The sequence below is a fragment of the Dermacentor silvarum genome, chromosome 3, assembly GCF_013339745.2.
Source record: "Dermacentor silvarum isolate Dsil-2018 chromosome 3, BIME_Dsil_1.4, whole genome shotgun sequence".
Lineage (NCBI taxonomy): Eukaryota > Metazoa > Arthropoda > Arachnida > Ixodida > Ixodidae > Dermacentor > Dermacentor silvarum.
In genome coordinates, this window is record NC_051156.1 from 223,834,432 (window position 1) to 223,852,688 (window position 18,257).

The 18,257-nt window shown below is 49.1% G+C and overlaps 1 protein-coding gene across 1 annotated transcript in view; it reads right to left on the bottom strand.

The window, feature by feature from the left end:
• Nucleotides 1–376: 376 nt before the first annotated feature.
• Nucleotides 377–18,257, bottom strand: part of LOC119446770 (sodium-dependent dopamine transporter) — a 75,040-nt gene continuing 57,159 nt past the window's right edge. The window contains exons 11-13 of the mRNA XM_037711311.2: nt 10,764–10,864; nt 6,114–6,281; nt 377–932 (exon numbers count right to left, since the gene is read on the bottom strand). Of these exons, the coding sequence (XP_037567239.1) occupies nt 834–932; nt 6,114–6,281; nt 10,764–10,864 (368 nt within the window). The 3' untranslated portion in view covers nt 377–833. The remainder of the gene's footprint in view (nt 933–6,113; nt 6,282–10,763; nt 10,865–18,257) is intronic.

Sequence of the window (18,257 nt, forward strand, 5' to 3'; positions counted from 1 at the left end):
CTTACAGCTGCACACCAACATGACATTGTTTCATGGTAGTCCTGTGCAGCACTGTCCAGTCTATATATATATATATATCGCTGGAGGAGGCCAGAGTAGGTTCCCTCGGGAGTGCAGCATACGATGGTAAGACGGATGGTAACTGTAACGCGCACGTTTTGACTACAGCCGGCCCCGACCTGTGGTCCACGAAATGGTCGTGCTTTTCTTTGTCTTTTTCGTTTTGTGTAACGCCTGTCGTGAAACACCGCGAGATGAGTAAAACATAATAACTGACAATACGCAGCTATAGCACTCCATGCAATCAGTCGTAGCGCTATTCTCCCTTTTTTTTTTTTTTTTTTTTTTTTGGGGGGGGGGGGGGGGGGCACTGTTTCACATAGCGAAACACTATAATTCGATCGCGCATATATAGAGAAAGCGGCTTCAAGGAAGTTGACCCAATATTTCTTAGTCAAGTGCTGCCCGCCAACCCGTAGTAAGCAAACGTGGCTGAACATTAACAACAGCCTTGTCCATTATCTCCCAGCTTTGTCCTGCTGTGATAGAACAGTGACACACACGCAATGTTTTTTTTTTTTCCTCGAGTTAAGTGGCAAGTGGTATAATGCAGGCACATAGATAATGCTGTATACCGCATCCGAACCGCAGCGACGTCACCGGAACTTGCTGGACGTTGAGTATACGCCGAGTATGTATGCATAAATACAAGCGCACGGGGCCAAAGGGACATCCGCACTCGGCTTGTCACGTTTCCCCGGAGAGGGAGCAGCGTTGACAAGAAGCCCGAGTCTCCATTTTGCTGCATTCAATCCAGCCGTGGCGCGCGCGCCCTAGACGCTGACCGGAGGTGGACTGGGCGCCAAGGCACTGGCGTCCTTCTTGAAGTTGCATTCCTGGTCACGCCAGGGCGTCGTTAACCGCCGAAGCCGCTGCGATACGAGGAGGAGAAATAAGCGAAAGAGAGAGAGAGAGAGAGAGAGAGTGAACTAGAAAGTGATGCAAATATGCTCTATCTACACAACAGTGCAACTGTGCGTGCAAAAGCAGGACACTTGCTATGGATAATCTTCCGCGTGCGTATACAAACCTTTTATCATTTATCCATAGCTGAAAATTCATAGAACATGCCTCGGGAACTGTTACAGATAACGTATGCTTTAAGGAGCTATTTGGCGGCTGCAGGCATTTCGAAGCAGGTCGAAAACATGCACCTCAGTAAGTAGTGGCTCCATCCTCGCCATTTTAACACACGCCATAACAATACAAGTTTTAACCATACCTTTAGTTAACCACGCTGTGAGCTCGTTCTCACAAGCATTTCTTTTTCCATCGCAAGAACGACCCTCGTCATCCCTAATGCACTGCTAGTAAGCTTAGAGGCTTTGGTGAAACAGGCGACGTAAGGTCATCTACCCAATTCTGTATTTTCTTTTCATTCCCTTCTATACTGCACTCCGTCCGTCGGAGGTCCATATAGAGGCCCCAATGTCGTCATTCCCGAACTTGAAAGACGACAAGCTAGCGATAGAGGCTTGTTGGTGATTCATGAGGAACACTTTTGATGCAGCGCGAAACGTAACATGGACACAAGAAGGCACAAGTGAAAAGACAACACACAGCGCTACTAGCAACGACAATGTTTATTCTCAAAGACGCCATCCCCACATTGTTAGAGAGAGAAAGCAAGAAGAAAGGCAGGAAGGTCAACCAGACGAAGGTCCGGTTTGCTACCCTATGCTGGGGGAAGGGAAAGGAGGAATAGAAAGAGGAAAGCGGGAGAGAGTGAAAACCATGTGTGCACGTATCAAAGCGCCTTGAAATCAGTCAAGTCCAAGCAAGCTACCCGCCGATACATTGGGCTGCCGTCATGCTGCTGTCTGAAGCTAACCTTGGCTCTTCCCCATAGCTGGTGATACGCGTTGAGTCACCTGGGATGACCAAGAGGCCGGTGGTCATTAGCAGTATGTTGCAGTGCGTGTCAGTATATAGTTAAAGTAAACCACGGCATTTTTGACTTCAGTGCGAATAGAATGCTGCGGGCGAGTCATGGTGCTTACTCAAGACTTGCAAGCACTGAACTGAGAGCATCCAGTACATTGTTAGGATACTGCTGTATACATATATAAGGAACCGAGGGACCGCCCCGACCAAGAGGACAAGCTCAGCAGGCTTTCAGAAAGGACTAGCGCGTGCCGTGCTTGCGCCGTTAGCACGCGCCGCCCAACTTTATTCTCGTCGTTCACAGCCGGCACCAAGGCGCTAGAGTTACTGTATATGCTATATACAGTAACTCTACAAGGCGCCGGCTTAGAGCGCCGACCTTAGCGTCCCTGCGTTGCGGCGTCTGTTGGCGCTACAGGGCCCCAGACGGAACGGCGAAATGTACGCGATTCACTGCGGCGGTTTGACTTGGGAGTGCAGCAGTGGACGAAGGTTTTGGTGGCGGTAGCTTCAGGAACGTGACCCCGATGATCGCTGCATCGCGGAGGGCGCAGGGGTAATGTCATTCGTGCTCTAAGCTGCAGATGCTGCATGGTCGGTGTGCATGGTCGCTCGACTTCAGAGTGATGCGGGGAACGCGGCAGCCACGACGACATAGTCCTAATTTTGGCTGGCCAAGCGATTAAGTTGGTGCTAGGGTGCTTCGGCGCTGTCAACAATATCAAATGTGGCACCTGCTGATGTTGTGCCCGTGGTGACAAGCTCGCGACGACGGGACCCGGCCTGCTCGATCGAGGTTAGCGTGTTGCCAACGTCTGAATGTTAGTTGGACTTGTGAACATAGGTTCGGTGTTGGTGGCGGGCGCTTTCGAAGTGCGCGACAGCAGCGTCTGGCCTGACACATGTGGGAAATTGGGTGGATGTAGCGATGACATGTAGGGAAGCAGCTGGTCTGTTTGTTGCACTGGGCACGAATTTTCCGACGCCGAGTACCGGAAGTCGAGGAGGCATCGATCGTTGTGGCCAAACGTCAAGGCAGTGTCGTTGGGGCGTGCAAGCCGAGACATTGAACGTGCACTGTGTGGGGCATGCGACAAGGGTTCAACGGGAAGGTCATCGGCGTAGTTAGGAAGTGCAGTGCACGGGATAGCTGGCGGACCAGTCATACCGCAGCGTTGCCGCAGGATCTCGCTCGGAACAGGCGCATTGATATGCGTCTCGCCAGCCGTCAAGGCACGGCCCGCCGCCGTATCATATCCGCGGCTGGGACTGGGGACGCCATGTAACTCGGGTGGAGTGCATGCCGACTATTTGGTATTCTCTGGCGTGAATTCAAGGTGGTCGTTGCTGAGGAGTAGCTGGCTCACCCAGTAGCGCACCCAGGATATCTGCCGGGGGGGGGGAGCAAGCACTCTGCATAATATGCAATTTCCTTGCTTTAGACAGAGGAATCGAACACCAAATAAAAAGCCTAATAATTATAATAATATAATGACACCAAGGATGATGACGATGTTTTTTTCTTCAGCGTTTTACTCAAACTAATTTAAGAGTGAATGGATAACTACAAGCCAGTGATAGAGTGTTTTTATTAATGAGGAAAATTCGGCCTCAAGCCACCTCCTGAACTGTAATGGCAACGTGAACAGAGCACTGAAGCCTCAAGGGGGGAGGGGGGGGTAACGCTCACGGCGGCCGCATTTCGATGTGGGCAAAATGCGAAAACACCCGTGTACTTAGATTTAGGTGCACGTTAAAGAACCCCAGGTGGTCAAAATTTCCGGAGTCCCCCCTTGCCTCATAATCAGGTTGGGTGCACCACTGGGTTTACCGGTTGCGTAGTTGATGGTGCGGTCAGTGCGGCGCGAGATTGTTCGTCGTCGGGGAATGTACGAGACTCGGGAGGCGCAGTTGTCGTATTTCTCGCCATAGTGGCTCCTGTGGTGTAGGTGCAGCGGAAGATTTGCGAGCAGTGGCGCAGCTCTCACCAGGCGCCGATGGCGAAGAGGACGACGTAGGTTGAGTCTCTCTTGGCCAATCCCCCGCAGTGGGTATGCGCCATCAGATAAGGCATACCATACCATACCACTCCTTCAGAAGCGTCAGCCGTTGAAGGCAGCTGTGGCGTGCTGCGTAGTTAATGGGGAAATGGTACGCCAAAGTGTTGATTTGAGGCCCTCGTACATGTTCTGGTCTGGTGGCGGAAGGTCAAGACGGCAGAAGACGTCGGTGGGAATTTTCTCGCTTGACGAGCAGGTACCTCCAGAGCTGTGAATCTACCTGCGCGAACCACACGATAGAGCTGTGCGGACGGTAGGGGCACGATTGGGAACGCCAATGGTCGTCGAGCTTCGGTGGGCGCCACTGCTCTTTTAGCTGGTCCATGGCCGCAGGCGGTGCTTGATAGCTGGCGATTCTGAATCGGTCCTTGTTAGTGCTCTGATGATGAGTTCCTAAGTCACCACTGTAAGGAACCGAGGGGTCGCCGCGGAGCGCACGACCAAGAGGACCAGCTCAGCAGGCTTTCAGAACGGACTAGCACGTGCCGCGCTTGCGCCGATAGCACGCGCCGCCCAATTTTACTCTCGTCGTTCATAACCGACACTACCAAGGCGCCGGCTTAGAGCGCCGACCTTAGCGTCCCTGCGTTGCGGCGTCGGTTGGCGCTACACTGCCATGACACATCGTTCTCAAAAAGAGTTGAATATTGGGCTAGTTGGTATTTTGACATGAGAACCATCTTGAAATAGCGAGGATGGGACGGCACAACAGAAAGGAAGATGAACACAGGCGCAACTCAATTGTTCTCAATGGGTCTAGCCGTCTTCTGATACTGCTCACCCCTCACACAGGTAAAATGTGAATGAAATGAAATCTGCAGGACGTTAAAACACTAACCACTCTGACAACTGAAACTCGAACACACAACTAGGGCAATACATGAACTACAACTCTAGAACACGGTATACAAATGGTGTTTCGTATCAGGCGTAGACTTTTGCCAAAAAGTGCACTCTATTCTCAGTTTATCTGGTGCTGAAAAAAAAAAACTTACAAGCCATATCAACTATAGCCACTTTCTTTAAACTATGCGATAGCACATGAGCGCATTGTATATCATCCCGCTTTTTTGATGAGCGTCAAATGGCCCATTGAGCGAAAAAGCGTCGCGTCTGTCGTCGGTAGCAGTGAAAAGCCACCTAAGCTCCCATTGTCATTGGCTGTAACGCCACGTCACAAGCGCGCCTCGACGGAGCAGAGTATAGGGAGCCTACATGCAAGCGCTTGCATGTAGGCTCTTTAGAGCAGAGTGGGCGAAAGGGACACCTGCTGCCGAAATAGCGCGCCAGGTGTTGCGTGAGGAAGAGGGCATCACCGCGACGCCACGTCACCCTCGCTCTCGCTCTCGGAAGCCTGTGTTATCCGCGCATCCTTTGTCCGCGCAGGCTTTCGCCTGCGTTTCAACTGCGCCTCGGTGTGGTCAAATCAATACGCGCCAAGCCCCTCAACGCGCAAGCTTGCGCGCAAGAAGTTCATAACACGGAAGGACCGCTCAGAGGCGTTCAATTGCACATTAATGCTTTCGCATTTACAACTCATAAGAAGTGCTTAGGTGTTATCAAGATTTTTTTCTATCTCTCTCTCTTCTTTGCCTGTTCGTGTAATACGTCGCGTTTTCACCCACTTAATTTGTGCTGCACACATCTGCACACCTATAACGCCCTACATGATCGCAAAACTTGTCGCTGCAATCTACGCTAATTTTTAACGCACGATTTAACCAAGGTTTCCCACAAAGAGTAATCAAAAGAACCGATTGTAGCCTTTAAGGCTACAACTGTCATTTGCAAGTGACGCGATGTGCCTCCCTTTTTTCTGTCCCTTGTCTTCTCTGCGCTGCTCAAGCCAATGACGACGAAGCGAAATAGCCCGCACGGTCGAGGCTGAGCACACAAGAGCAAAAATACCTGAACAAGCGCTCACAGCGTTAGGACAATCGTAAAGACGACTAAGAGGCTGCAAAAGCAGCTCCACGACAACGCAACGCAGCAGCCGTCGTTAATTTTAACTACCCTCGTCGACTTTTCTTTTGTTCGGGACGTTCTGCGGAATACACCGATACGATTTTCCGAGCATTCTGCCACGCGGCTACACGGAGGGCGACGCACCTGTGCCAGCGTTCCAGGCGTCCGGATGAGGTTCCACAGGGCGAACGCGGGTATGCAGAGCACCGACGAGGCTGCCACGCAGATTCCCACAGCGTCGGCGCTCCACGGGTACTTGTACTCATTGTACGTCAGCCGCTCGTAGTTCACCAGGCCGCTGGCGATGATCACCTGCGCGTCGAAGACACACCTTCGCCTTGACTCGTATAAAGCGTGAAAAAAAGTGCGCGAACACTACCGCCGGGCAAAGGCGGTTACAACTGTAGTATGTCGGTCTCATATACTGTTTCCTCGAGACCTGACTGCGCTACAGGAAGTCACGGAGAGGTCCAGTAGCGCACCGTCGAGTAGTCCGCATCATAGATCGTGCGGACTGCGTAAACGCCGTAGTAGCACTGAGCAACTACGAATCAGATTTATTACGACTCTGTTAATACGCGGTGGAAGACGACAAAGGATAACGCGTTTAAGCACGCCGCGCCCATTCAGTAAGAAAACGGCACGAGTTTCGTTCCTGTGTTGAACTGTTATGCAGACATCTGTCGACACACCGTCCAATCAGGTGCTCCATTCTGAGCATCAGGATACAAGAGCGATAGTGAGACAATGCTTACTTACCCGGAAAGATGACAAAGAAAAAGCACAAGACCGTGCACTTTTGTCTGCAATACGAAAAGAGAGCTCATATTTTTTTGTAGGATCCAACATCATAGATAACGAGGATAAGGTAGCTAGCTCTTATCAAAGATCACGGGTGAGCAAGATGTCGCGCCGGCCTGCAGGACCACGCTGACGCCCCGGAAGCGTATTATCAGGATAACCTACCATTCGACCTCTATCCCGAGGAGACCTGTCCGCACGTTGCGTACATTCCTTTTACGAAAAGCTTGCCCTCTGGCATATATATTTGTTTAAATAAAAGCGCGGAGGCCTTCCCCTTATAAAAAGGTGCAGTAGTGATTTATCGAAGTTGTCGTCGATAAGCCAACACCTGTCTGATCCGTTCGTAGCTTGCCAACTCAATATCCTTTCTCGAGTAGCCCTCGTCCCTGGGCAGAGCCACAACAGGCGGTGTGAATGTCCGCTGTAGAAGCTGGTGCAGAACACTTTTGAGCGGTTCACTCTTCAGGTGTTGGACCCTAGGCCCAGGTGACGGAATGGTAAGGCCGTCCCAGTCCGTATTCTCAGGATAAACTTCCTCCGCCTGAGAAAGATTACGGGACAGGAAGCAGACACACGGAGGCATGAAGGCGCGTGTGTCCCGACGGAGAATTGATTTTTGGGCGAAAGAGATACAGCGGGAGACTGAGGGCAGCATATATCAAGTGGAATGTCTGGTGCAGAATTACAGCGCGCATTTCTGTCCACTATATCGTTGCACTGGTTATGTCTATGCGCCTGCGCCCACTTACATAGACGATGAATGGGTATAACCAGCTAAGAGTCTGCCTGTCTTCGCAAATTCGCGGCGTCCTCCAAACAGGGAACCTGTTTTACACGCACTGTAAAACAGGGCGTATATGCGTGCGTACGAATTACAGGGCGCTGCACAGCGCTGAGGTAGTCAGTGTATATGTCCACCACGCTAATGATCTTCAGTGTATACTGGCGGTTTCAACTGCGTCATGCACGGTCGGCAGCTCAAGTAGCAAGGCATTTGGAGTTTATGTTGCGTATATATATGGACCAGACGCCATACTGACAATTTTTTTCGTTCGTAAGTGCTGTCTGCTATACTGACGGGAATTAAGTATTCGCTAATGATATGTCCAACCCCACAATTTGCTGGCATTTGTTACCAAACCGTTCTAGTTTGAGAACTTTTTCGTGAATACATGCTAAGATAGCCCATATCTAGATTATTCAAGAACACGAATCAAACAGCAACTAGGCAAATGCAAATGAACCATTAAATATTTGTGCAGAGTATCAATTGCACAACTCTGCACGGATTTACAAGATGGGACGACGACTTAATCTGTCGCCGACCCTCGCTTGGTCGTCTCTTTGCAACGAACAAGGTGCGCAGGAGATCCAGCTCGTGCAGATGAGCAAGCACTGGGGCAAGTGTTATCAAATGGAAAACAGGAATTCATTAAGGAAGGTGGACTCGGCGTCAGCTGAATAGGTTCGATTGTGACCCTCTGTTGACGAGTGAATGGTCGTAACTTGTAAAGTCAGAAGAAGGCGCTGTTTGTTGTATACCGCGCGTTCATGAAGAAAATTGATGGGCGGCTAAGGTGTGAAAGTACTTGTGTAGGAAATACGTTGTTTCAGAGTGGAGAAATAGATCCAAAAACCTAGCCACTAGCTAAAGGCGTCGATAGCGGCAGAGAAAAGGACATTAAAACGTCAAGTCAGAGACGCTTAAACAGCATAGTGTACACACGTGTAGAAATATACTGCAGGAATTACTATTGATTGAGTACACTTTCTTGGCATACACAAAGAATGAAACGAGAGTTTCATTCTTTGTGGCGAAATAAGACACTTTCAGGTTTTAATATTAGTTAGCACGAAAGACGTATCTTGGCGGCCTGATAATAAACGCAGCAGAAATGTAATTTTATTTTTGTTAATGAACAGTTCCTTCGACTTGGCAAAAGGCTGACACAATTTATGACGCCACTAGGTAATAAAAAAGTGGCACAAGAGAAAAAAAGATAGCCACAGCTTCTTCAACTTGCAAATCAAGTACAAAATGTACTGTCGTTCTCAGCGTACAAAAACATTCCATTCACTGCTTAGCAGAGTATTCGCCGACACTACGACTGGCCTCTAAAAGCGCCTTTACAGAAACAAGTACATGCTTTTAAAGTTGAGTAGCTGCTGGCCGCCGGTTCAGCTACTTTCTTGTGCGCTCCAGCCTCTGATTATCTTACACGTTTTTCTTTTACATCGCTTTCTAGCATATAAAGTGCTGCAAATTTCAAAGTTCAGCCTACAGCAACCTAGCTACGTAACTTTTTATTCGCCTAGTTGTTTGATACTTGGTGATGCCATTGTAGCGCAAACAAAGCGGAAGACCATGGTGGCCGGTCTTGTGTTCTCTGTGTTAGCGTTATTTGCGCTACAATGGCTTCACTTAGCTATAGGTTAGTCTAACGAATTAAGCGCCGCGATGGCTGAGTGACCGTGACGTTGTGCTGCTGAGCCGAGGGTTCGATTCCCGGCAGCCACATTCCGATGGGGACGAAATGCAAAAGCATTCGCGTGCCGCGATTTCGGTGCATAATGAGAAACCTCGCGTACTTAAAATCAATGCGCAGTCCTTTCACAGCGGAATTTCCCATAGCCCGCGCGTTGCTTTAAAACGTTAAGCCCAATTCAATCAGTTTAAATAATCATTCTTCTTTGTTGTCTTGCAAAGCACACTTGACGAATGGGCATAGCGATTGGATGCCGTCAGCTTCGATCACCTTAATGTTTCGTTATTGGCAAGACTAAGGGCTCATTCCCACCGGAAACTGACAGAGGTCACGCGATCCAGTTGGTCGCAAAGCGACCGGTCGCAAGTGGTCGCCAATGGTCGCTTTTGTCGAAAAGTGACTGTTCTGGGTCAGTCGCTCGCTCCTCGATTTTTCGGTCACGCGACTGCAGTCGCAAACCTACTGAACCGATCAGAGGCGCAGGATCAGGACGTCTGTATACGCTAACGCTTATTTTACGCGGCGATGACGGTGCAAGCAGTCGTGAAAGACTTGAACAGCAATCCAAGAAAAGCACCAATCGCGAGACATTTCGGTGTGGGGACGGCCAGGACGCGCTTGTCGATGTCAACATTGGTCGCTGTGAGTTCCTCCTTCGGCCAGTCGCGGTCGGTCGCGCGACCTCTGTCAATCGCCGGTATGAATGAGCTCTAATTTTGAGGTCTGTCTCGCACACGTTCTGTCCCATGGTACACATGCGTGGCCAGCCTGCGGCCATCGCGCTTCATGAGTCCAGAACGACTGCACAACAGCCGTGCGCGGCATGAAACGCTGGCATAAACTGTGTAGGGCAGAACAGAAAGAGTACACAACTTTCCTGGCTGTGCCATTGCAAGTTGTTGGCAGAAGAGGACCGCCGCTGTCGGTCGGCCAGCAGCAGCTCGTCTACACAGGCTGTCGCAGGGCTATCCCACTAGCCCTCCTCCACACCCATGTGCATAACCCGAAGCATAGAGTTGTGAAAGAACAGGAAGGTGATTCGTACTGACCTGATTTTATCCGCAGGGGCGCGGTAGCCTTTCCTTGTCACAAACTGCCCGCCTTAATACCGTTAAGCATAAGACGATTTCAAACAACATCGCCGCTGCGTAATGTACTTGTTTTGTCACAATCCCCGACGCTGTGCTTTCGTCTGGTTTACAGTGCAAACAGGGCAAGTTGATATACAACGCTAGACGTAATGTGCAGCAGCGCAATAGGACGACACGTCCATGCCCCACCTTATCCTTGTGCGTCTGGTCACAATGGAGCACAATACACGCGTCGATACACACGTTAATGTACTCGTGAACCAGAGCAGTAAGAGACTGTGAATGATGGATGGGAAGCCGTCAGTACGTTGATCATCACCTAATAATGTGTCATACGGGAACGCGTAGAATGGCGAGATGAAAATTTGGGGCACAGCATAAACAGACATCGGGCGCCTTTCTTCTCGACTCACCAATATGAAGAAAGGTGCCACAAAGGCCCAGCAGAACTTCCACCACAAGCCGACGGGGAAGCCCAGCATCTCCTGAATGTCCTCCGAGAACCTTCGGATCCCTGCGAGCAAGGGTTGCGTCTGAGCGCGAGCCAAATACCCGCGACACGTACGTCTGCGGCCATCTGCGCAGATTATTTCTTCGTACTATACTCCATCCTGAGACAGTGTCAAACCCGGTCCAACCCAATGCCCAAGTCGCCACACTGGCTCAGTCGTTATGCGTGCACGCGGCGCTGCATCAGCACGATTTCCGGCTTCGATAACCACATTCTGTTTGTGTGTCGTGTTAAACTAATCCATATCCAACAACTATGGCGTACTTCTATAGAGGCAATGCGGCGCAAAAACTCATAATTAAATTTCTCGAAGGTCATATTACTCACTGACGAAATTTTTTGTGAAATCATATTAAGAATTCGTTTGAGCAATGTTTCCAGCACATGCCGCCTTGCGGAGAATTTGTGTGTTTTACCATATGAGCGCAATAAATGTAACGGCAACGCTGTTAAGAGTGAAATTCTACTGACACAGCAACTACCTTAGGTCACTGCGAAGGAGGTGAAGTTTACGTAGAGCGCTCGTAGCGAATGGAGTAGTGAAAAAGATGCCGTCTAACACTGCTGGGCACCCCTGAAAAATACCTCGCGCACATGGAAATAAATGTTAAGCACGTACAGTGTGCGTCGCGGTTTCTCGCACAATTCCACATCGGCAAGCGATGCGCAATGTCGGGCAGCAGCGGTCCGCGGTGTCCAACTGACACAGTAATTACGCTAGCCTCATTCCAAGCATAGGAGTTGCTGCCGGACCGTTCAAGCACACTTTCTTTGCATCGCAAGTCACTATGAAAACCTTCGATTTTCAAAGCGCATATTATCAGCTATGGGCACCCGTTCCTGTCCGTTTCTCCGCCATTCTATAATGGAGTCGTTTATATTCGTTATCTGTGCGAACAAGGTGCGTACTCAAGGGCGTAACCTCAGATAAGAGCGGCAAAAATGATACATGACCAGAGAAAAGGATAAACGAGCATTGTGCGATATACTAGGTGAAAGAAAAAGCTTAACTGGGCACTTTGGAGATACCGTGGATCTGAGGCAGTGTCAATGAGCGGCTGTGGCGTTCGGATGCTGAGCACGACGTCGCAGATTGCCGGCCGCGGCGGTCACATTTCGACGGAGGCAAAATGCAAGAACGCTCGTGCACTTACATTTAGGTGCCCGTTAAAGAACCACAGGTGGTTAAGATTATTCAGAAGCCCTCCACTACAGCGTCTCTAATAGACTCATTGTTCATGCTTTGGGACGTCAAACTTCATCAATCAATCAAGCTATAACTATTTATTGAATGGCGGATGTGTCTCAAGAATGGCACGGAGTGCGAACCATGCCTCACCCGTATAGAGTGCCGATCGTATAGACGCCCGCGCACTCTAAAGTGTTTGAATATCACCACAAGAAATCAAATAGTGCGATAACATGTGTTTTCTGGCGTGCGCCGAAGTATCAGTACTTTATCGCTTTAATTACATACGGTTGCGATGCGGCCACTTAGGCCTACAATCAAACCCGCAACCTCGTGATCAGCAACAGAGTGCCATAAGCTACTGAGTTACCGCGCCTGGCGGAAAGAAAAAGCCACGAGGAGATCTGTACCAAAACATTCCACACCAACCCGAGTTCCTTCGAGCACAGCCACTTGCTCTGTTTCGTCACTGTCTACGCGCTTATACTGATGTGTTCGACTTTCAACCAGTACGGCAAGCACGTTTACGCGTCTTGTTTAAAGCATCACAAAAGCTCATTAATATCAAAGGGCAACAACTCTTTCTAAATAATTCTAAAGAGCCACAACATGGGAAACGCATGCAAACAGACGAGGGAGCTATAGAAGCAGGATATGTGGAAGTGCAACAAGTTTAGACTAAACGGATGACAGTAAAACGCCGAGATTCGAACGTTTCCGGCAGGTTTTCACCTATACTAACGCCACCATTTTCCATTAGTGACCATTAGTGACCATTGTGCCTATCGCCAATGGAAATTCTTATCATCTGAGATCAGGGGATATCGTAGCACATTGAAGATCCTTGATTCAATCTGTTCGACACCAGTATGAACTTAGAAAATCATTCGTCGTGTTGCTTAAGCTCGATTTACAAGCCTGGGTGCCGCGGCTGCCGGCCGATTATAAACAACTTGGAGAATACGAGGGGGTTTGCAATGCGAGCGCGTGTCAAAGCGATTTACAAATTTGAAAGAGAGATAATTTATTTGAAAGAAGGCAGAGAGGCCGGCCTGAGCTAGCGCACCTAGACTGCTATTCTGCACAGGAGGAGGGGGAACGGGGACATAAAGGTGTGATGAGGGATGACATAGAAAGAGGGATGCACAACGGTGAAAGCAAGTTCTGTTGATAAACATTCAGACATGTCATTCATGAAACTACCACAGGGTTCCAGACCTTGTCTGTGGTCACTAGTTCAAATGAACCTTCAGATAAAGGCGCTGAGACGAAGCTGGTGTGTTGGGTTCTCCTATACCAAGCAAAAGCCAGGTGCCGAGCAAAAGCTTTACAAAACGTAAGCGTGAGGCTCCAATACGGCGAGCACCTGCGTGGCACTTTTAGCAGCCGGAAAGTATCGGTGTTATGGCTAGCGGAGAAGAGAGTTCGAACCTGCTAGGACAGGTCGACGCAAATGTTCATGTGTAATGATCTCGTGGTTGGCGAGTGCTTCGCGGCACAAGCTGTTATACAGCTAAGTTTTTCGGCGCCTTTGATCTTGCGGCCAGCTGGGCCGTTTATAATGCTTTCTTTTCAGCAAACTTTTTCGGATGCGTGACAGCGCTTGCCTCTTTTTATCTTTTCGTATTCTTGTTCTAAAGACGAATTGCTTTTTATTAACGATCAATCAACACTAATTACCCCATCCGACTGTGTTGTCGAAGTTTATAATGCTACTGAAGGTATCCCAATACATTCGTTGCAATAGGCTCCGTACAGTGAAGTTTGCTGCGATTGCTGCGCCATCTGTCGCAGCGCCGCCAACAATAATGAGACGGCCAAAGCGCGCGGGGGTATTCGTAGGCGCGGCGTCGCTGGTGCTGTTCGGTCATTTCTGGCGTTGAGACAATGTCATCCTTCAGCTCGACTAATTGTGATCCATCGAATGAAAGCGTACGGAAAAGGAAGAGGAACAAGTGCCGGTACTGCTGCGTAAAAAACTGCCACAGCCACGAAGGCCAGCCTGTAGTGAAATTGTACCGATTTCCTGGCCGCCCGTGGGAGCAAGAACGCCGAAAATGATGGATTGTTGCTGTTCCAAGAGTTAAGTAATTGCGAAAACAGCGTTTTCCTAGTGTCAATGTAAATATATGCTTTAAGGTCTAGCCAGGTCTAGCTGCTTGAGGTTCTGCAACTGTATTTGTGTGCTTAGCGCGGTTGGAAGTGTATGGAGCACGTTTTGCTCAGCAAGCCTGCGTAGCGCGAGATTTTACGCGCGAATTTGTGCCTCAAATGCTCTTGTAGGCTGCATGCGAACCTTTGTTGATTTGCTTGCATGCGTGTAGTCCGGTAATTAGTTGTTAAATTGCGTTTTTCTGTGATACTTTCAGCGAATGTAAGTAAACTCGGTTTGCCTTGATTTTGGGGGTAGTGGTGGTGCGTGTAACATCTAAACTTCAAATGCCTTCACCAAGTGGAGCCCGCCGCCAGACTGCTCGCTCTCGTCAGCGCTTTGTGGCGTGTTTGCCTCGTTTACCGTCTCGTGAAGAAGTCATTCGGTTACTGCATGTGCGCTCTTGCTTGCGGCCTCATGCATAGGGCACTGTGTCGTCAGTATGACCTGCCTAATATTCGCAACCATACTCCTCTTGTTTTATTCAGCGAGAACGACGGCTCGCCTTGGATGCCGACGCAGACGAGCAGAATCTGCTCCAAACACTTCGTGAACGGCGGAGTACGCAATAAAGGAAAAATCAACACCTAGAAACGCTTCATTTATAGATTTGCAAAAATGCGTTTCTGCGTACGTCGGCCACGAAATGAACGAAATACTGCAAATAGCAGAGTTGCAGGTTGGATATTTCTGTGACCACGCACCGGAATACCTGGCAACGTAGCAAAAACGACGTGTAATCACCGAATGTCGATTTGGGACTATTCTCATTCAAAAAACGTCGCGGTAGCATAATCTTGATTTGAGCTATAGTTGCAATGCACCGCAAGCTCCCGTCCTGTTTGTGTGTTCTTCGTCTTCGTTTAACTTGCACCGCAGATTTTCCTCCAATAAGTCGTGGTAGCCTGTGCGCTTCCGCTTATGCGTCAAAACCACTCGCTGATATAAAAATGCATGCATGTTGTCCGTACCTGCAAGGAAACATCGTACACTTGTTTCCCTTGCTGAGAGTGACCGACGGCGCCCTCAAGTCGGCGCCGTCGGTCTCCTTCACGTCGTAAACGTGGCCCGCCACATACAGCTTGTCTCCTTTGTCGAGTATAGGCGCACGAAAGTAATGTTCAATACAGCTTATCGGCTTAAAGCCGCAAAACAACACACGCGATATTTTGAACGTCACGCGCGCGTTTAAACACGTTCAGTCGCTGCCGCGGGGCTCGGAGCAGCCGTCTCAGTGTTTCACATTCCTACCACCATTGGCGCTGCACGGCGTTTTGTGGTAGCGCCCTCTGTTCACTGTACGGAGCCTATTGTCGTGGTTTCTGGACGCAGTCTGGAGCGCAGCTGGATAAGGCAGACGGAAGCGAGTAATGTGTCCCTGAGGAACAAAACAACAATTGACTTTATTTTCGGCACCGTTCAACCTCGGCAGCTCGGTTTCGCATCCTCGCACTATCCTCCTTTCCCCGCACGTAACGCGATAACATTCGAGCATTGGTGAATGATGGAAGAGGGTGTCTCGGCTGCTTCGGTGCGGCCATGAGGACGCCACAATAGCCATGAACTGCAGCGCCTTCATCGATCAGGCACATCGTAGTACGCATTATGAGGTAGTTTATGTTTAAATTATTGATCAGTTACTATAGCTGAAACAGGGATAACTCATCGAGAGATGGAAGGCCTGCTTGATTTCCTCCAGTAACTTCTTCTTCGTCTTCTTTCTGGGGTTTTACGTGCCAAAACCAGTTCTGATTATGAGGCACGTCATAGTGGAGGGCTACGGATTAATTTTGACCACCTGGGGTTCTTTAACGTGCACTACAACGCAAGCACACGGGCGTTTTTGCATTTCGCCTCCATCGAAATGCGGCCACCGCGGCCGGGATTCGATCCCGCTCCCTCGTGCTCAGCAGCGCAACGCCTTAGCTGACTGAGCCACCCCGGCGGGTCGATTTCCTCCAGTAACAAAAAAAAAAAAAAAAAAAAAAAAGCCGGCAGATCCCACGCCCTTTGGGATCGATGTTATGCGAAACAGTGTTGGGGAGTCTACAAAGTTAATGAAACGACCATAAGAGCACCAAGACATAGGCGGCTGTTTCATGACCTACATGACATGCATGTCATGACATTATGTCATGAGTCCCCAGGGGTCCCTTTAGCTACGCCTAAAGGACCTTAAGGCGAAAGCCTTAGTCATGCTCATGACTATGACTTCGACCATTAACCTTTAGCCTTTCCATTCACTTACTCCACATCCGAACCCATTCCATTGGTTTTTGAGTGCTAATCTTTTTTTCGCTGAGTTATTGTCAGTTTTGATGGGTCATGCTCATGACTATGACTTCTGCCACCACACCCTTTAGTGTTTTCTTCACTTAGTATCCACATCCGAACCCATTCCATTGGTTTTTCAGTGTTAATCTTTTTTTCTGCTGAGTCATTGTCATTTTTGCTGAGTCATGCTCATGACTATGCCTTTTACCATCGTCCTTTAGTGTCTCCTTCACTTAGTACCCACGTCCGAACCCATTTGAGTGGTTTTTGAGTGTTAATGGTTTTTCGCTGGGTCATTGTGATTTTAGGCGGCTGTTTCATGACCTACGTGACACGCATGTCATGACCTATCATTTGTGTTCGTCATACACTGTTGTCATAGTATGCCAATTTCGATACCTACCAAGTTAACGAAACGACCATGAGAGCATCAGGACGTAGGGAGCTGTTTCATCACCTACATTACACACATGTCATGATATTCATGTCATGACCGATTATTTATGTTCGTCATACACTCTTATCAAAGTATGCCAATTTTGGTAAATACCAAGTTACCATGAGAGCATCAGGACGTAGGGAACTGTTTCATCACCTACATTACACACATGTCATGATATTCATGTTATGACCGATTATTTATGTTCGTCATACACTCTTATCAAAGTATACCAAGTTAACGTACGACCATGAGAGCACCAAGACGTAGGCGGCTAGATAGATAGATAGATAGATAGATAGATAGATAGATAGATAGATAGATAGATAGATAATAGATAGATAGATAGATAGATAGATAGATAGATAGATAGATAGATAGATAGATTAGATAGATAGATAGATAGATAGATAGATAGATAGATACTGTCAAAGTGGCAAATATTCGCCAAGAAATGCTTCGCATTTAGGTCACAGTCCTGCGCGGCGCACGCAGCACAGTCACAGCATAAGCTGGTGGAGCGGCTCAAGAGCAGCTCCAATTTCGGCACCACGCACAACAGAGTCTTCACGGCAGTCTCTTCACCTCGTTTTAACGAGAACGATCTGAACTGTCCGCTCGGCGTCGACGGCGAGTTGTGGCTTCTAATGCTCTCTGCACAGCAGACTGCTGAGCCCGATCAAGCCTGGTTGTAGCCGCGCACGTAGCTCTACGACTCGCTTGTTCAGCAGCGATTCATACCTTGCGAGGAGATGCCATAACGTGTACCGAGGAGGTATCCAGAATACGTGGCGCACATCTCACATCCCTTGATCCGTGGCACCATACGTTGTTGTTGTTCATGATGATGATGATCATGATTGTTTATTGGAATCTTCAGAACGGGCTGGTGACAAATAGTCACCTAGCTTGCTTGAGTGAACCAGGTCCAGTTGCATGCAGCATGCAATCGCTATATGCAACTTACATGTCGGGCACGCTGCATTTGCAGGCACCTTAACTAGATGGCGCCACCATACTGGCGGAGGCTCGGTCTGCTCGGTATCGCGTTGATTGCGCGCCTCGTCTGAATCGCATCTCGTCGCCTGCACCTCCTTAGGGTGCGCTTATAGGGCATTTTTTCGCAGCCGCATAGTAAGCGCTTGCGTGGCTCAGTGGTAAAGTATCCGACACCCGCGCAGCGGGCCTGCATGGGTTCAATCGCGGCGGAGACCGGATACTTTTTTTCGCATTTCCGGCGATAGCGGTTATCCGAAATCGCCGGTTTACCTTAGCTATAGAACACATTGGGTCCACTCGCTACAAAGCGAAATATACTGCTTCATCGCGGAGGCAATTCAAT